We start from the raw sequence: 20,618 nt of genomic DNA, 5'->3' as shown, positions 1-20,618 counted from the left end.
CCTGTCACAGCAGTACCCCAGTCCATGGTGCCAACTTCTGACTTAGTTATTGCTGTAAAGAGACAGCATGGTCAAAGCAACCTTTAAAACCATTTAATTGGGGGGGGGGAGGGCTTGCTTATAGCTTTAGGGGATTAGTTAATGGTCACCTTGTTGAGAAGTGTGATGGCAGGCAGGTAGGCAGGCCTTGGAACAGTAGCTGAAAGATCACATCTGATGTACAAAGTGGAGGGAGGGGGAGAGAGAGAGAGAGAGAGAGAGAGAGAGAGAGAGAGAGAGAGAGAGAGAGAGAGGGGATATTGGTCCTGTTGTGGGTTTTTGAAACCTCAAACCCTGACCCCAGTAACACAGCTCCTCCAACAAGGCCACACCTCCTGATCCTCCCCTAAAGAGTCCACCAGCTGGTAACCAATCAGTCAAACAGATGAGTCTATGGGGACCAGTTCATTCAAACCTCCACACTGCCTCTGTGGAGTCCTGCACGCTGTGAAGTGTTCGTTGTGTGACACAAATTCCTATGAACAATGTTTGATTTCTTCTCCTCTTCCAACAGAAACTTCCAGAACTAATCTTTCTGAAATATTCTCTAAGTTCTATATTCCCAGTCTCACTCAAGGAGGAGTCCAGTTTTTTGTGCCTGTTACTTCACTGATGGAGTTTGGTCAACTTGTTGATCAGTCTGCCATTTTTTTCCATTTGTTTGCCTTTAGCCTGCCCACCATGGCTGTTCCCCTCCCCCCACAATCCCCAAGACAGGGTTTCTCTGTGTAGCCTTGGCTGGCCTGGACTTCCTTTGTAGGCCAGGCTGGCCTCAAACTCAACCTGTTTTTCCTTTCTTATCTGTCTTGGCTTCTGATTTCTGGGAGTTCTTTCTTAGTCATTTTTGGCATTGTATATTTCATTTACCTTATGATAGTATTTATTCTCCTCCTCCCACCCTCTTCTTCTTCTTCCCCTCCTCCATCACCTTCTTCATCCTCTACCTGTGCTGCTCATCAGTTATGCAAACGAGAAGCCTATGGATCAAAACACAAGCACTAAACGACCATTGTGCTTTGTAGTCTTTCTCTCTTTCTGTCTTGGTTAAGGTTTCTATTGCTGCGAAGAAAGACCATGACCACAGCAACTCTTATAAAGGAAAACATCGGATTGGGGATGGCGTACAGCTCAGAGGTTTACTCCATGGTTGGCATAGCAGGGAGCATGGTGGTATTAGACAGGCATGGTGCTGGAGAGCAGCTGAGAGTTCTACATTTGGATCTGCAGGCGGCAGGAAGAGGGAGACACTGGGCCTGGCTTACGCTTCTGAATCTTACGCGGAGCCCACCCCCCATGGACACATTTCCTCATTCAAGGCCACACTTACCCAAACAAGGATGCACCTCCTAATAGTGCCACTCCCTAATGACCAAGCATTCAGATATAATATGAGCCTGTAAGGCTATCCGTATTGAAACTATCATTTTTTTTTCTTCCTTCCTTCCTTCCTTCTTTCCTTTCTTTCTTTTTGTTTTTTGAAACAGAGTTCAGCCCAGCCTGGCCTCAAATTCTGAGTGCTTGGATTAGAGGTGCGCACCACTCGTACCTGGCTCTCAGATTGGCTTCTATCTTGAGTGGGGCTTCGGAACCTGCTGGGATATATAAAGGTTTTTACGTCTTTGAAATTCACCGACAATAAAACCGTTTGTCACACCGAAAGCAGGCACTTGGCAGAAGTCAGGTTTCAAGGCAGAACAAAGAAATTTGGGGGTTACGATGAAGAATTTAAAAATAAAGAAATAAAATCTGTTTGGAAGATATTCTTAATCCTGGATTCAGCTTGAGAGTTGAGATGTATCCCTATGATTCCTGTTATTAGCAGTAATTAAAGACAAAAATATGATTGAGGAATTCTCCATTTAAAGCCCAGAATCCCCTTTCTCTGATTTCATTGCAACTTAGACAAAGAAACTGACAGCGTCTCGGGGCTTGGTCCCTTCCACTGCTGCTCAGCAGCTGTGCGACCCTGGGCAGATTCTGTATGTCGCGGTCGTGAACTGTCCACACAGAGTCCCATGCACATTGTGTATTCACATACGCAACACCCAGAAAATGTTCGGGTTCCAGGGCCACACTAGACTGTACTTTGTTATACATTCTTTGGTATTTCCTCTATCTCACTCAAAATGCTCACAAATGCACCCCGGAGTCACACCTGGCCTTTGCCCCATCTTTCCCAGTCACGGGCATCCACACTCTGTCCTCTTCTTCCAACCAGAAACACGGCAACCATTCCTCCTTCCAGCTCCTCTACGGTCCTCATGTCAGCGATCTGCTAGCTCAGCTTTCAAACCGGTCCCAATTTAACGACGATTTGTTTGTTTGTTTGTTTCAAGACAGGGTTTCTCTGTGTAGCCCTGGCTGTCCTGGGACTCACTTTGTAGACCAGGCTGGCCTCAAATTCACAGAGATCCACCTGCCTCTGACTCCCGAGTGCTAGGGTTAAAGGCGTGTGCCACTCGCCGCAGCCGCCGCCGCCGCCGCCGCCGGGCGAAATTTTTCTTTGAATAATTAGACGGACTCACCATTCAGCCTGAAATGCCTCAGCTAATGAAGAAGCCCTAGATTAGTAACGTCATTCCAGAAGTGGGCAGCAAGGGTAGAGCTCTCAGGGACACCCATAGCGGTGTGCACCTTTGATGGCTCCCTTTAGCTAAGATATTTAAGAGCTTTGTAGACGTGGGTACTAGCTTCTCAGGAGCCCAGTGTCATCGCAGAAATTCTGTTTTTACGAGTTAGGCAAAAAAAAAAAAAAAAAAAAAAAAAAAAAGAGTTAGGCAAACTACTCCCATATACCCATATATAGCAGTGCAGAGACAAGAGGGACTTTCCCCCCCCCCCCACACACCCCAACACCCCGAATGAATCCACTTGGTTCCCAGCGGGTAGGACAGGCTACTTTGGATGTCGCTGCCTTTTATGATGCCAATCAGGCAGCTTTCACAGCTGTGCCCTCCCAGTGGGAGATTTGCTCCCTAATCTCAGATGTGGGCAAGAGGGACACAAAGTGAAACTTCATACTGTGTGGAGCCCTGGACCATAGGGAACAGGAAGGGCACATGATTCTCTGTGGAGAATCCGTGTTTTCTTCATGGTCTAGCCACTCCTCATGGAGGACGCCGTACCACAGCTGCCTGCTGCCCTTGCTGAGCTCTGTTGTGTCTCCAGTCCCTTTACTTAGAGCCCTAGCTGGTTTGTCTTCGTGTTGTCATTTTAAAAATTTTTTTTATTAATTTATTCTTGCTACATCTCAATGGTTATCCCATCCCTTGTATCCTCCCATTCTTCCCTCTCTCCCATTTTCCCCTTATTCCCCTCCCCTATGACTGTGACTGATGGGGATTACCTCCCCCTGTATATGCTCATAGGGTATCAAGTCTCTTCTTGGTAACCTGCTGTCCTTCCTGAGTGCCACCAGGTCTCCCCCTCCAGGGGACATGGTCAAATATGGGGCACCAGAGTTCGTGTGAAAGTCATATCCCACTCTCCACTCAACTGTGGAGAACGTTCTGTCCACTGGCTAGATCTGGGTAGGGGTTTAAAGTTTACCGCCTGTATTGTCGTTGGCTGGTGCCTTAGTTTGAGCGGGACCCCTTGTGTTGTCATTTTAAACTGGTGTATGTGTGGAGAGCTTTTCTTTGGTCTGTAGGTAATTGAACTAAGAAGTGACTAGGAAGAAGTGGTCTCAGAATGGTGGTGACTCCTGATCTTTCTTTCTTTTTTTTCAATGCTAATTTTATTTCTACCTTTTAGGTGTAGGGGTGTTTTGCCTATGTATATGCCCACGCACCTCATGTGTGCCTGGCATCTGAAAAGGCCAGAAAGGATGTCAATTTTATGACACTGGAATTATAGATGGTTTTGAGTTACCACATGGGTGCTTGGAATCAAACCAGGAAAGATGTAACCCCGATTAACCCATGCCAAAGGGCCTTAGAGGGGATTAGGTCTCTCTGATCTGTCTCAGAACAAGATGCCTGAACCACCACTTAGAGTCACCATCCTGAGTGTCCCAAGAGAATTGGTAGATCAGCAGTGGGGTACAATGTGACCAAGATACCTGCTTTTGACCCTTGAGCCAAGGAGATGTTCAGCCTTGTTGCGGTGCCTGGTCTAGACATCATGTGTCATTCACTTTAAATGACCCACAGAGGTGACCAAGGGTGTGTCAGTAAAGAGCATAGAAGCTCATCCTCGTCTTTAGGTCCCATCTGGAATCTCGAAGCATGTGCTAATGACATGTCAAATTAATGTGTTTTACAGGCTTTAGAAAAAGTGATCTGTTCAACAAATGTGTAAGCATGACCTGCTGAGTTTTCCTGTCAGACACAAGGGCTTGGTTTTGGTGGCCTATGTCTTCTCTTGCTAGAATGTTCTCATTTTCATGTGTTCTTCACCAAGTTTTCAGGGGCTTCTAAGGCTTCCCTGTCTCCGCCAGCAATCTGTCAACACCCACTTCTGAAAAGAGGAAAGTCCCGCTGGTTAGGTGAATCATAGTAATAAATCATAATAAATATGAATGAGAAGAATTTGTAAATGAACCAACACGTGCGATAAATATATCTGTGAGACACCCAGTTCCGAGTCTGACGCGTGCCTGTGAAGGCTCATCTTGGTTGGATCTGAAACCAAGTAAGAGGAGGTAAGGTGTTGGGTGCTCCTGTGAGGAACTTTCTTGACCAGATTATTTGAAGGGGGGGGTGATCCACCAAAAGTGTGGGTGGCACCTTCCGATGACAAACCAGATAAAAGAGAGATAGAAGAAGGAAGTGTTGCCTTTGCCTACTTTCCTTTCCTCCCACTGGCAAGTTCATTAGCCCTGTTGCTGCCACTGCTGCATTCCTTTGCTGAGATTAAAATCAGTTTCTTCCGGTTTCCAACATAGACTCTCCAGAAATCCTTCAGGCCTTTGGGTCCATGTTGGGACTTCTGAGACATCCATCCTTGTGGGCTGAGCAGCTACCAGATTCTTGGGGCCCCTCCACTATGAGACAGCCATGGTTAGACTACACAGACCATACTACGAAAGCTAACTAATTAATTTTCTTTTAATATGTACTCATCTTACTGCTTGCGATCCTCAAGAAAACCTAACATAACTTTACGCCCTTTTATTTTCAGCCACGTATTTTCTTGCACACTTCTGTACTACCTGAAATTCAATATGTTATATACCATCAATGTTATGAAAAGCTTGTTAGCCCCTGTATTGGAGATTATGTGTTTAAACATGTTGGTAGATGCAGCCAGTACCATGGCATTGTAGTACACCTTGAAATTGTCATCAGTTGTCAACAGAACATTTCTTACTTCAAAAGGAGTAAGAGAGAGTTTATTCAATGTGAGATCAGGATTGATCAAGGTGATGTAGCGTTATGGGGTCCACTTAAATCCAACATAACTCAAACAATGCAGATGACAACAGTTTCAAGCTATACTGACCGACCAGGAGCAAAGGCTATGGAGCTGAATTGCAACCCTGAGCCAGAATATCACAGAATACTTAAGCTTGCAAATCATAAACATCTGTGCCATGTTATTGTTATATTTTTCCCCCAATCAGCATAGGAGTAGATTCCTAGGCCTAGGAACACAAACTTAGTTTAACTCTGCCAGCGAGATGGAGAAGTTGTCCCTGAGATGTCTGGCCTCAGACAACTGTTTGCTTACCACAGAAGCTATTCGGCCTTTGGGAAATCCCCAGCTCCCCTAGGGGCCTGGGATCTTGAACTTAGTTTCTCGCTATGATTAAATGGAGTCTGAAAACAAAATGGCACTGTTTAGAACGCTTCTTTTGCTTGTTCCCAAAATAGGAATAGAAGAAAGAGCAGACCGATCTTTGCAGGAACAGTCCTTTAGTCCGAACAGTGAAAGACGCCCATCTCTCCAAGGGAGTGGAGACTGTGTGCCCAGACATGGGGAGTGGTGGTGGTGGAGGTGGGGGAGGCTGGACCTTTATAGGCAAGTTTTAGATGTATCCCAAACTGCATCTCTTAAAAAAAAAAAGATTTGAACATGGACCTTCATCATTCTTTGCTTCCTGACTGTGGATACAGCTGCCTCAAGCTCCTGATGCTGCAAGTGACCTGCCATGACAGAAGGAATACCTCCCACCTGTAAGCTACAGCTTTTGTCAGCTCATTTCACCACAGCATTGGTAAAAGTAGCTAAGGCAGCCGGGGTGGTGAGCAGGTGCCCTGGAGGAAGGCCATGGGGTTGGCAGCGGGGACCTGTGCACTTTAGCGTTGTGACTGATGTGCAGACTGTAGGCTGGTTTCCTCTATCTCCTCCCTTTGCCTGGGAAAGCAGCGTCTGCCCATGGTGGTCTGGAGAATGAAACTCTAAAGGTATCCTGACTGAGATTTCCATCTCAGGGATTAGTGGGGGCTACAATTGGTAAGGAGGTGTGGGACCCTCCTGCTGAGGTCAAAGTCTGGCATTTCCAAATCGCCTCTGAGCTTGACGCAAGATGACAGACGCCTTTTCTCAGCTGGGTTCCCTCCCCACCTGATCTGGGGAACCCCAGATAGTCCTCAGGGAAATCACAGGCCCAACCTTTACCTTATAAGAAACCCATTCAGTGCGCAGCTGGGGGTTTCTGGAAACCTGGGGATGTCTTGGTGTCTTGGCTTTCAACCAATGACCTTTAACCCCACCTGGAGCCTCCCCTCCCCCATAGGATAATTAAGTACTGCTTTGCCCCTCTTATGATAGGGCTGTGCTGTTATGTGTAAAGGAGGTATCCCTGGCATCACTGGCCCCAGTGAACCAAACACATTCACCCTCAAAACCTCTCCCACAACACAAGGTTTGTAAGTCACTGTTTCACACAAAATAAAGGGGCCAGCACCATCTATTTAGCCACAACCGGCTAAGACTTGTCATTTATTCTGGGGAAGGATGGGCTCTTCTTCTCCCTGAAGAATTCATCACTGGACCCCCAGGCTTGGCTTCTGGGCAGTCATCCACGTGCTACCGTCTGCCCTGAGCTTCCGCCCAATGGCATGTCAGTGTAGATCTTTATCACCGTCTTTCTAGCATTGCTCCGCCTCCTGGGGTCCTGGTCTGTGGGAGCAAGCAGATTGCTGTTTTTGAAGCAGCCCGGACAAAACCGGGCTCCCGCCTCTGCCTCTTTAGGTTTCACAGGAGCTCTGAGGAGGCTTCTGTTACTGGCTGCTCACAAAGCAGCCACCCACTCACCTAGGCCGGGCCTTCATTGCTGCATGGCTCTGGGTTTCAGAGCCCTGAGCTCCTTTGACCCTGCACTTCACCCTTTCCCACCTCAGAGCAAGGCACTTCCAGCTTCATGCTCAAAGGGGCTGAGCTCCATGGGAGAGTACACGACAAAGCCCAGGCTCCCAGCAGACGTGGATGACAGGGAGACTTAAGCATCCCATTGATACATCCAGATTTTCTCTGTGCCTGCCTCACTTCTATGTGAGTCTGGAGGTGTGTGGTCCTTAGGAAAAGTTAGGATACCCAATGACATGACATGGGTCCAAAACATCCGTTGTTGTTGTTGTTGTTGTTGTTGTTGTTGTTGTTGTTGTTATTGTTGTTGCTGTTCTCAAGGATATTTCCAAGGATAGAAGGACACTGAGGATAGGACAAGACCACAGTGCCTATTATGAAGGACATTAATACCCCACGAGGCCCCTGGGAACTGAGCGTGCAAATGTTACATGTGTCTTTGTAGTCTAGACACAATGAATAGAAGCAAGGACGGGGCAGAGGCTTGCACATGCTAGCTTAGGAAGGCCCTGTTTATGTGCCTGTCCATCCTGCTGCCCTATGCATTGCCCTGCACTAACCAGGTCGGTGATTCCAAGAAAGCCTCCACCTCGCAGGCCAACTCCAGGTATTTTCTTGGTATCTTGGGGGAACCTGCCTCACTTCCCTATCCCAGCTGGGCTGTAAACACCACAGCAACTCTAGTTGGCTTGGACAGTCCAAGACCAGCCTCTAGTTCACTCCTCCACTTAAGTAGTAACCAGGCCCTGTTTAGCTTCTGTGATCAGATAAGGGCAGGTACACTCAGGGTACTGTGCCTGCAGACTCACTGTCTCGATATCCCAAGGACACCTACAAGGATTACAGTGGAGTAAGGGACAGCTGATGTAAAAATGCATTGAGAAGTAGCTTGAGGGAATGTCTTTGACACACAGGGCTAGCCCTTTCAAACTGGGCAATTTCATTTCCTCTTCTGGCTCAGGGGCATCACACTTATTCCTCCAGCATAATAAGATTTCAGCATAGGCCAAGTGGTTAGTTTATTGTTTTTAACTGGTTTTGCCTCCTGTCTTCTTACGGCAGGAATGGTTGCCTCCTGGTCATTGGACATGACCAGCTTCATACAGTCCACTATGATTAAGGACTTTGCGACTTTCAGGTAAGCAGTCAATTTTGAAAGGCCATAAAGCAGAGCCTGGGGCAAAACATTAAGCTAAAGAGGCAAGAGGAGACCTTCTAGATCCTATTGGCCCACCCCATCTCTCTAGGATGACACATTGCATAAGGATCTTCAGCCAAGGTATAATCTACCTGAAAACTTTCAGGGACCCAGAAGCATCTGCTCAGAGGCTCAAGGATACAGGAACTGATGTCATCAGCTGATATTATTGGTCATGTTATCCAACCCAGACAGTTGCTAGAGGGTGGACTGACAGTTGCTAGAGGATGGACTGATAGCAGGAATGAACTCTTTTCCTTCAGTGCTATGGTCAGACCTGGTACTAGATGCTAGATCTGGTGCCCAGACCCCATGCTGTGAACACCGATTAGTGAACCCTCTGAAGCCCCAGCATAGGTATTGTACGTGTCACTGGTTTGTCATGATGACCACTGAAGCTCTGAAGCCGGAATTCTGGAAAGGATACGTACCATGCTTTTCCCATTCATTGCGTATTGAGAGGGAGGATAGTTTTGACTTTGCTTCTGGGACGCAGCAGAAAGTGTGCTTCCCACAGGTCTCTTTTTTCTTTTCACTTGCCGCACATTCTCGTTTGCATTTGCCCCTCCCAAAGAAGCATGTTTTGAGCCATCCATCTGTCAAAACGGGCAGAGAGAAACCCTTAACTGTGTGAAGAGGACACACCTGTGTATCCACGATGCTGGCAGGGCCCATGAGGGGGGTGGCCTTGGTGAGATAGTGATAAGCCCAGTGTGAACTAAACATTCTTCTTGTCTTTCCCCAAGTCCTCTCCTAGGAAGTGAGTTTGAGTTCCTCCTTACCAGGACATTCAAACTGGAAAAATCAAACTCATGCTGACTTAACTTTCCATGTCAGGATCCCACTAGCCAGTGTCCTGGCAACTTGCACTCCATGAAAACCAAGAATATATCTTTTCTTCCTCCCTCTCCCTGTTTTCTAGAACAGTCAGTGGAAGACTGGCAAAGACCTTCGCCTTGACCCAACAGAAAATGATGCAACTGAAAATCATATTTTAAGCCTGGGGGGGGGGGATAACTGAGTGGGTGAAGTACTTGGTGCATAAGCATGGAGGTGTAAATTTGGGCAGCCAGTACCCACATAAAAGTTGCAATGCCAGGTGGTGGTGGCGCACGCCTTTAATCCCAGCACTCGGGAGGCAGAGGCAGGCGGATCGCTGTGAGTTCAAGGCCAGCCTGGTCTACAAAGCGAGTCCGGGACAGCCAAGGCTACACAGAGAAACCCTGTCTCAAAAAAAGCAAAAACAAAGCAGAAGTTGGGCAGATCCCTGGAGCTCACTGGCCAGCCAGTCTAGCCACTCGGTGAGTTCTAGGTTTAGAGAGAATGGAGTCTCAGAAAATAAGATGGTACCCAGCATGGTGGTTTACACCTTTAATCCCAGAGCTTGGAAGGAAAGACAGGTGGATCTCTGAGTTCAAAGATAGCCTGGTTTACGCAGTGAATTCCAGGACAGTCAGGGCCATATATAGTGGGACCTATCCTAAAATAGTTATTAATAAAAAATAGTAGCTATTTTTGTGTGGAGAGTGAGCTAGGAAGACATCTAATGTTGGTCTATGTCCGCTCCACACACAATCCAGAATGGTCTGCCCTGACGGCAGCTCCAGGGCTTCAGCCTAGTATGAACCCACAGATACCCAACATCCGCCCACAAGTTTCCCATCACAAACGCAAAGTGCCTCCTCTGCTTGCTTCAAGGGGGAGGTGAAGTAAACACGCTGGCCACTGTAAGGTACAGTACCAGTGGAGGGGTCTGAGTTGGGATGAGAGCGCTGATATTGGGCATGGATGCCCAGGAGAAAGGATCTGCCTGCTCCTGGCTTCCTTCCCCAATCTCCCTAATGAGAAGCAGTGTTGTAACCACGGGAGGCCCATAGGAAAGCACATTCCTAGCTTCTGTCCTCCCCTCTCTTCTCTTCTCCCTCCTACTATTGCCCCCCACCTCCTTCTATGCCCTGTCTTCCCTCCCTCCTCTGCTCTCCCCCTCTGTGCACTTCCTCTTCCCCTCTGTTCTTTCTTTCCCCCCTCCCTTTTCCCCTTCCTCTTCCCCCTCTCTTCTTTCCTCCCTCCCTCCATCCATTCTCTCTTCCTTCCCTACCCTCCTTCCTCCCATGCCTGGGAATTGTACCCAGAGCCTCACACATATTCCCCAAGCAACTCTACCGCCAAGCTACATTCCGGGTCCCAAAGACACAAGCATAGAAAGGCTGTCTCTCACGGGACCTCAGTAGTCCGTGTGGTCTGTTATTCTTTCTGGCTTGCATGGGCACTGTCCCAAAGCTCCTATAGGTAGGAGGATGTCACCACCGTTTTGGTTACCTGGGGACGTCTGAGCCAGGACCACAAGGACAGCTAAGATCAGGAACCAGAGCTTAATGTGTCCCGAGAGGGTGGAGGAGCGAGTCGGCAGCATACTGAATGTGCTTTGGAAATTCTGATTGCTTTCGGGTTTTAATGGCCGAGGTAGGGCCTAGTCACGGGCAATAAATCTGAGGAAGACCGAGGGCTGCACCATGGGACTGCCTTCTGCAGGTCAGCGCTGAAAGCGGAGCACCTAGCGTTTAGGGTCAGCTCTAGGCACCCTCTGACCATTTGTGGACAATGCGTATCTAGGCCCCAAGAAGTCTCCCCTGCTCCTCCTTCCAGCCTGGTTCTGCCCCACGTTTGCCAGGGTCGGAGCCCAGGTTTTCTAGCTCATCTTCCCACACTGATGGCCTCAAGGACAGCTGTGAGCCTGTGGGCCCAGAGCGCGAGCGCGCGGTGCAGGCGCCGCAGATGTGGACTTTGCATCGCCAGTGCTGACCAGACTCATAGGGTCAGCAATGGTGAAGGAAAGGACATAGAAAGGGAGAGGTCGTGTTGGGGTGTAGTTGGGGTGACAGGAGCAAGACGCACTGTCTACATGTGTGAAAGGGTCAAACATTAAGGAAAAGTACTCCTCGTAAAAAGCACCGACAGTTCAGACGGGTGGGCTGTGGATGATGCTCAGTCGGCAGTGCTGGCCTAGCAGGAGTCAAACCTTCATCCCACTCCAGCCCTGGGGAGGCAGGGGAAGGCAGAAGGGTCAGAAATTCACGGTCATCCTCAAGTGTGAAGTGAGTTCAAGGCCAGCCTGAGCTCCGTAAGAACCTGTAGCCAAACAAATAAAGAGCAGGAGGAAGAAGGCGCAGAATAAACACTGTGTGTACCTTTACGCATGTCCCTCAGACCACGGAGCTGCCCTCTGTTAGTGGGTCCAGAGTATGGAAGAGAATTCTGCAGGGCCAAGGATTAGCAGGGAAGAAACAAGCTGGGGGGGGGAGAGAGAGAGAGAGAGAGAGAGAGAGAGAGAGAGAGAGAGAGAGAGAGAGAGAGAGAGGGAGTATTTCATGTGATAAGTGTGTCATCATGGTATTATGTGCATGTGATTATGTGATTTTGGGGTATGTGTATGTATGGTGTGTAATCATGGTGTGTGTGTGTGTGTGTGTGTGTGTATGAGTGTGTATCTGGTGTGTGTGTATGTCTGTGTGTGTGTGTATAGTCATAATGTATGTATATGTGGTGCATGAGTGGTGTGTGTGGTTATGGTATATGTGTATTGGTGTGTAATCATGGCGTGGGGGTTGTGGTTTGGGGGTGGATGTTTGTATGTAGTTATGGTGTGAGTGTGGTGTGTGTGTGTGTGTGTGTGTGTGTGTGTGTGTGTGTGGTGTGTAGTCATATTGTGGGTATGTGGTATATTGCGGGGTGTGTGTCATCACTGAGTTGCATATGTGTGGTCGTGGTGTGTGGGGGTGTGGGTGTAGCATGTAGGCAGAGTAGTTGAGAAAGGAATCTATGAGGAAATGATATGACATTAAATGGAACCTGGAGGCCCTGAGAACTTGGCTTGATTCACCTAAATATCTAGAGTCTTCCAGGCAGAGAGAACAGGGAGGGCTGAGCCCCAAGGCAGGAAAGCGCTCTGAATTCTATCAAGAGCCTGGAGTGGAATGTGGCTGCAGTAGAGCAAGTGAGAAGAAACAAACGAGGCTGAAATCCCAAAAATGAGCCGGGCGAGGTGGCACACGCCTTTAATCCCAGCACTCAGGAGGCAGAGGCAGGTGGATCGCTGTGAGTTCGAGGCCAGCCTGGTCTACAAAGTGAGTCCAGGACAGCCAAGGCTACACAGAGAAACCCTGTCTCAAAAAACCAAAAAACACCCAAAATCTCAAAAATGGTAGAGCCACCAGCTTTAGCCCATACATGGCCACGCGGGATTTGCTGTGGCTGGGATATGGAGCAGGGTGACATTTTCTCCATCTGAAACTTATCTCGGGGGAATGGCAGGCCCCTGGTGTGTACTGGTGTCACTGCCGTGTGGCACAGTAACGCACTTGAGAACAAACAAGAGGCGGCGTCTGGTGTTATTTTATATAACGCTGCTAAGGTCAGTAAAATGCGTGTGCTATCTAAAGGAAAATAAATGGGACACTATAGGAGAGATAATCATGTTTTTGTGTTGATCCCAAGTGTGGGATGGGGAACAGACTAATGAGAGAGCAGGATGTTTATCTCCTTAGAAGTCAAACCACTTCATGGGGGAGCTTGGATGTTGCCAGCTGAAAACATCCTAGTAGAGATTCTAAGAGGATGTGTGTGTGTATATATATATATATTACACACACACATATATACATATGTATATATGCCCAAAACAGGAGGCTTGAGAGAGGATTTGGGATTGTTTTGGCTGTTCGTCAACACTTGGAGAGACCTCCTAGAGAGAACTGCTCCAGAGAAAATTCAAGGCTTTGGGCTCCAGCTGTTCAGGTTCCAGCAGCAACCTTGCTTCCACTGTGGGTTTGCTGAGGTCCTGCTGACTATGTCGGGAGAATCATTCCTCACAACTGACATCTTTTTTAAAATTTTATTAATTTATTCAGATTACAATGCAATTTTTATCCCATAAATTTAATCCTCTCATTCCTCCCTTCCTATTCCCCTCCCCCAGGTCTATGACCGAGGGGGACCTCCTCCCCCACTATATGGTCATAGGCTATCAAGTCTCATCTTGGTAGCCTCCTTATTCTTTCTTTGAGTACCACCAGGCCTCCCCACCAAGGGGAGGTGGTCAAATATGGAGCACCAGAGTTCATGTCAAAGTCAGTCCCCACTCTCCACATACCTGTGGAGAATGTCCTGTCCATTGGGTAGATGAGAGTAGGGGTTTGATGTTTACTACTTATATTGTCCTTGGTTAGTGTCATAGTTTGAGCAGACCCCCTGGGCCCCAATCCACCTGTCAAGATGGTCTTCTTGTAGGTTTCTAGGACCCTCTGGGTCCTTCTATTTCCCATCTCCTATATATCTCTTACCTAGAGTCTCAGTAGGATGTCCTCACATCTATCCCAATCTCCTGGTAAGTGAAAATGTTCATGTGACATGCCTTTTGGGCTAGTGTCCAATTATAAGTGCGTATATACCATGTGAGTCTTTCTGCTTCTGAGTTAACTCACTCATTATAATCATTTCTAGTCCCATCCATTTGTCCACAAATTTCAAGATTTCCTTGTTTTTAATAACTGAGTAGTATCCCATAGTGTAAATGTACCACAGTTTCTTTATCCATTCTTCAACTGAGGGACATTTAGGCTGTTTCCAGGTGCTGGCTATTGCAAATAAGGCTGCTATGAACATGGTTGAGCATATGTCCCTGGTGTGTGGAGGAGCACTTTCTGGGTATATTCCAAGGAGTGGAATAGCTGGGTCGTGAGGAAGCCCTATTCCCAGTTTTCTGAGATAGCACTAGATAGATTTCCAAAGTGGTTGTCCTAGTTTGCACTCCCACTAGCAATGGGGGAGTAGAACTGATATACTTAACGTTTCACTGCTGTGTTCCTTAATCTCCTTTCTCTCTTATTTATGCTAGTCGGGTTGTAAGGGAGGTAGGCTTGTTTAATAAGTTCATAATGAAATATAATTAAGAAAATTGAGCCTACAGAACACTAGTCCATAGAAGACACTGGGAAAAAAAGTTATTGGATGAAATACAAACAACCGAAACATGGAGGGGGAGGGGGATGATAATGATCATCCTATGGAATTGAGAACAGGAGCTCAGACAGGGCAACTGTCTTTCCTGGGGACACACAGTTGCCATGATCCTTTCCAGTCACTGTAGCCCCCACCTCACCATCTGTCACCTTTAGAAACCAACTGGCCTTTCATCTCCTGGTGTGCGACCTTCTGAGGCTGCTGTTCTGGCTCTTAGCTTCTTCCTTCCACTGCTGAGTGGCACTCACGGTATGAAACGCCTACGCACTGTTTTCTAGGATATAAATATTATTTCTCACTTGTAGTTACCTCAGGCCGGTGCTAAACTCACTGTGTAACTGCTGTCAGCCTCAGTCTCTCCATCCTGTGCCTTGAGCCTCCGAATGCAATGTTTATGGATGCCCACCCCACACACAAGTGTCAGCTTTCACTATCTTAATTCTAGAATGCTGTGTCTCCTCCTCACCTTAAGCTGTACTTCTTTCCTGGCTAGCACTGTTAGACATCTTCCAAGTATTTCCTGTCATCCATAACTTCCTGGGCCATATAGCTATTATTGTCTTATGCCCATTTTCTACATGGGCTGTTTTTAGTTGCTTAATTTCCAAACCCTTTTTTTTTTCTTGGACATAAGGTTTTTACTACATATGTCCCTTGAAACAATTTCAGTCTTTAGTTTTCCTTTAAGTTCATTCAAAAATGTGCTCCCATCTTTATTCCTAGCTCTCAGGAGGCAGAAGCAGGCTAGTTTCTGTGAGTTTGAACCCACTGTGCTGGGTACCATCCATGTGACCGTTGTGTTGGAGGGCCTTCCATGTGACCGTTGTGTTGGAGGGCCATCCATGTGACTGTTGTGTTGGAGGGCCATCCATGTGACCATTGTGTTGGAGGGCCATCCATGTGACCGTTGTGTTGGAGGGCCATTCATGTGACCGTTGTGTTGGAAGGCCATCCATGTGACCGTTGTGTTGGAGGACCGTCCATGTGACCATTGTGTTGGAGGGCCATCCATGTGACCGTTGTGTTGGAGGACCGTCCATGTGACCATTGTGTTGGAGGGCCATCCATGTGACCATTGTGTTGGAGGGCCATCCATGTGACTGTTGTGTTGGAGGACCGTCCATGTGACCATTGTGTGGAGGGCCATCCATGTGACCGTTGTGTTGGAGGACCGTCCATGTGACCTTGTGTTGGAGGGCCATCCATGTGACCTTGTGTTGGAGGGCCATCCAATCTCCTGAAGTCTGATGCATCATCGTAGAGGCAATGCCTTCTCACTCTGACTCTTTCAGCAAAATAGAACTTACTAATTCTGCAGAATATTTTAAAGTAGCCCAAAATGTGACATTCTACTTCTATGAAACTTAATTATTATTTTTGAAAGCTAATATCTATTTTTTTAAAAGCTGATAATGAGACTTAGATCTCATGTATTTCAGGGAAGAGCTTTACCACTGAACTCTGCCTTCGGCCCTGAAAAGTAAGGATGCCTTTCGATATTGCCAACAATGTCACCAAGCCGAGCAAGGCTATGAAACTTCTTTCTAAAAGTAATTATTTGAGGACTTCATGCAATGTATTTTAAATATATTCACCCTGGTACTTCTCCCAGCTTTACCCTGACTTCCTTATCCACCCAACTTTGTGTACTTAAATTTTTTAAAATTTACTTTTAACTTTTGTTGTTTTGAATTTTAATTAATTTTCATTTATTTTATTTACATTTTCCATGAGTGTTTTACCTATATGTATGTATGTGTACCACATGCACGCCTGGTGCCACAGCGTGCAAAAGAGGGCATCAGGTCCCCTGGATCAGACAGTAGTCAATCGTCATGTGGATACCAGGAACTGAGCCCGGGTCCTCTGGAAGAGCAGTCAGTGCTCTTAACCACCGAGCCATCTTTCCAGCCGCTCATGTATTAAAAACAAAAAACAAAAAAGAACCTCAAACAACAAACCAAAACCAAAACCAAATTAATTTGTGCTGCCCAAACCCTTGACTGTGGCTCCATCTCCTGTGATATGGTCACCTTGCTAGGAATCACACCCTAAAGAACACTGACTCCTGCCCGACTCGCTCCCTCACACAGTGACCTTGGGAAGGTCTTGTGCCTGCTGCCACAATCCCTATCCATCAGTTTACATGTGCAGCTGCCCTGCTGGACATGGAAAACAGAGTTTCTTTGTAGTTATCAACTGCTTCTGGCTCCAACGATTTTTCTGCTTCCTCTTTTGAGACGATCCCTTAGCCTTGGGAGGAGATGGTATGGTATGACATAGATGTCCCAGTTAGTGCCAAGAGATCCCACAGTGTCTTATTCTCTGGATGCTGACCAGTTGTGGCTCTTGGTGTTGATCTCTGTTGGGTACAAGAAGCTTCTCTGATGAGGGCAGAGAGATGCAGTAACTCATTGGGGTCAGTTTGATACTATGCCTATTTAGCAGAACAACAGTAGTCGGGTCTGCCTTACAGCCCATGACAGGTTCTTGGTTCCAATAATGGTGCCAGGCATAGGTTTCATCTTGTGAGGTGGACCGTAAATACAATCAGAAGATTTTTGGTTATTCACAATAGCATTTGTGCCACTACTGAACCAAAGGGCATAGGCTGCGGGCCCTGTCATTATTGTAGCTCACAGGGTTCACAGCTGGGTCAGACTAAATATCACAATTCCTCTCTGGTACCACGCATAGCACCTACCCGCACTATGAAAGCTATCAAAAGGTCAGTACTCGCTTGATTTCTCCATGTTCTGTAACTCAAGCTTGTGGTCTTCAGCAATAGAGTTTTTCTGTCAAAGCCTAGCATTGGCAATCATCTGGGGTTCTATGGGACCTCATTGGCCAACAACTCCAACAACTCCAAAAAAGCCAACCCATTCCTGGAGCTAAGATTTTTTTTTCCAAGACAGAATTTCTCTGGTGTAACAGCCCTGGCTGTTCTGCACTCGCTTTGTACACCAGGCTGACCTTGAACGCACAGCGATCTGCCTGCCTCTGCTTCCTGAGTGCTGGGATTACAGGCATGCACTGCCACGCCCGGCAGGAACTGAGCTTTTTATTTGCTAGCCTGCAGCATGGAGTAGGGGCCTTGGCCTTTGCCCCACCCCTACCCATATAGTTGGTTCACCTCAAATATCCGTGATTGTTTCAAAGACTGTTTTACAACTTGATTTATTCAAGCAGATCCATCCCAGCGCCAGCAAATGTGGAGTTTCCTCTTAACACAGCACATGCTTGGCGAATGCTAGGCTCGGGTTGCATTTAGTATTTCATATGGCATCATTGGGCATGTAACTAAATCAAGAGTTTTTCATATCAGGTGAAATCGGCCACAGTCACTTGTTCCACTTTATTCCATTTTAGAGATAGGGTCTCCCTATGTAGCCCTGGCCTGGAATTTGCTATGTAGACCATGGTGGCTTTAAACTCACAGATATCTGCCTGTCTCTGCCTCCTGTGTGCTAGAATTAAAAGCGTGGGTACCACTTTCAGCATCTCTTTGAATACGGAATTCACTGATTAGCTAGACTGTCTGGCCGGTGAGCCCATGGGGTCCTCCTGTTCTCTGCTTCCTCCCATGGAGGCTGGAATAGAGTGTTGGACTCCTTGGAACTGGAGTTACAGCGGGTCATGAGCTGCTTCCTGTGTGGTCAGGGAACCAAACCTGGGTCCTCTGTAAGAACAGCAGGTGCTCTCACCTGCTGAACCATCTGTCCAGCCTCTACTAGAACATTCTTCGAGGCTGAGGCCTCTAGATGTCTGTAGGCCATGCAGAACAATTGATCTATTTCATTTCTGTCCAATTGTACAATTTTGAAAGTCTGGATGTCTGGGCAACTAGGAAAAGAAATTGGCCACTAGGTGGTACTTGAAATCCAAAATCTGTCACTTCAGTGGTAAAGAATGAAAGCTGGGTTAGCCAGTCAAGGTTCCGTGAGGACTCTAGGATTTCCAGATGGAGAGCTTCAACTGGCAAGAGCATCTTTCGCTGCCTCTTGGTCTGATAAGAAAAAGAGAATAGATTAAGAATATAGTATAGGCATATGGTTTTAATCTACGGCTAATTTTTAGATCTATGTTTTCTGAACTGTGAACATGTGTTCCTCTAAGACAGTGGTTCTCAACCTTCCTAATGATGCAATCCTTTATTTAATAGAGTTCCTCATGTTGCAGTGATCCCCAAGAGAAAATTATTTCCATTGCTACTTTATAATTGTGATTTTGCTGCTGTTATGAGTTGTAAATAGATATCTGTGTTTTTCAATGGTCTTAGGTGAACCTTCTAGAAAGGGTTGTGAGCCATAATTTAAGATCGGCTGCTCTAAAACATTTGGACTGTTATTTGTAACTAATTTTCTATTTAAAGCAATGATGAGTTCCTCTCAGTGTGGACAGTTTTGTTTGTTTGTTTGTTTCTCTTTATAACGGATCTCACTGTGTAGCCTTGGCTGGCCTGGAACTCTAGAACTCTCTTTGGAGACCAAGCTGGCCTCAAAACTCACAGACATCTACCTTTGTCCAACTCTTGAGTGCTGGGATTGAAGGAGAGAGTCACAACACCCAGCGTGGGCAGGTGTTTGTCCTTAAACACATAAATGTCTTCCCCAAGTAAGTATCAAATGAAACCAAGACTATTTTGTTAGAAATATATATATTTACTTTTCTGAACATTTGAAAGGGCACTCAGAGTTCCTCATCAAAGAGCCAAGTTTTTAGCATTTGGAAAGTGGCTGTAAATTAGTTTAGACACACTTCTGGTCTCTCGGCAGCAGCTTACCCAAGGAATAGATATACTGAGCTCAGATTTAAATTTTCGGACATATCTCTGAGGAAATTCTCTGCAGCTTGGGGCTGGGGAGATTGTTCAGTCAGTGAAGTGCTTGCTGTACAAGCCTGAGGACCTGAGTGTGGTGCTGCAGAGGCCATGTAAGAAGCTGGGCTCCTCAGAGGATGCTGTGACCCTAGCTCTGGGGGGGAGGGGACAGGGGGGGAGGGGAGGTGGAGGCAGGAGGTTCCCTGGCTAGCTCTCACTTGCTAGGCCAGCCCAGCCCATCACTGAACTCCAGGGCCAGAGAAAGCCTGTCCCAAAAATAGATACCTAACATCAGCCTCTGAAGCTCATACTCCCCCTCTCTGTCTGTCTGTCTGTCTGTCTGTCTCTGTCTGTCTGTCTGTCTGTCTGTCTGTCTGTCTGTCTGTCTCTGTCTCTGTCTGCCTGTCTCTGTCTCTGACTCTGTCTTCTGTCTTCTGTCTTCCCTCTTCCCTCTCTTCTCTCTTCTCTCTTCTCTCTTCTCTCTTCTCTCTTCTCTCTTCTCTCTCTCTCTCTCTCTCTCTCTCTCTCTCTCTCTCTCTTCATATACAGCTAAACCATCACAGAGTTTGAGTTTCTAGACTTCGTGAAAAAGTCTCAGTACACAGCAGGGCATGGTGGCGCACACCTTTAACCCTAGCACTCGGGAGGCAGAGGCAGGCAGATCGCTGTGAGTTTGAGACCAGCCTGGTCTACAAGGCGAGTCCAGGACAACCAAGGCTAACACAGAGAAACCCTGTCTTGAAAAACAAAAAACAAAAACAAAAAGAAAGAAAGAAAGAAAGAAAGAAAAAAAAGAAAGAAAAAGTCTCAGTACAGAGCTGGAAGCTTGATTCATATACCATGCTCTGCTTGTGGTAATATTCTAGGCCACTTTTTATGTCTGACCAGATACTGACCTGGTTTTGCTGTCACATGTCCGTATGCTCAACCACTTGGAGTAATACAAACTTATAATGTTAGGTTCTTTAGATAATTTACATTCATAGCTCTAAAGTCCAAAATGGGTCTCACTGGGCTGAGAAACAAAGTGTTGGGGAGGCTGTGCTCTAACAGAGAACTGTTTTTGTTTTTGTTTGTTTTGTTTTGTTTTGTTTTGTTTTTGTTTTCAGGGGATTGAGTTTTATGCTTGAAGGTCCCTTTATCCATCTTGAAAGACAACTGCGTAGCACCATCAAATATTTCATTGATGCTGACTCTCCCATCTTCCCTACCATGCTCAGTATCCCAGTACCACACTGGACCTCCAAGGTGAGGTAGGACAATCTCCTTTATGATCTTCTAATTAGCATCTTC

At 46.8% G+C, this 20,618-nt stretch overlaps 1 protein-coding gene across 1 annotated transcript; it reads right to left on the bottom strand.

Moving 5' to 3' along the window:
- Positions 1-6,938: 6,938 nt before the first annotated feature.
- Positions 6,939-10,901, bottom strand: DEFB115 (defensin beta 115; the record flags this gene model as incomplete). The annotated part of the gene is made up of 3 exons (XM_084775170.1): positions 6,939-7,104; positions 8,920-9,084; positions 10,808-10,901. 3 exons carry the CDS (start codon positions 10,899-10,901, stop codon positions 7,001-7,003), a joined length of 363 nt encoding a protein of 120 aa, XP_084631296.1. The 3' UTR covers positions 6,939-7,000.
- Positions 10,902-20,618: the final 9,717 nt, after the last annotated feature.

The sequence above is a fragment of the Acomys minous genome (assembly GCF_964271855.1).
Source record: "Acomys minous genome assembly, chromosome: 3".
In the NCBI taxonomy this organism is placed as follows: Eukaryota; Metazoa; Chordata; class Mammalia; order Rodentia; family Muridae; genus Acomys; species Acomys minous.
The sequence above is the reverse complement of the archived record's forward strand: the minus strand, read 5'-3'. Positions and strand labels throughout refer to the sequence as shown.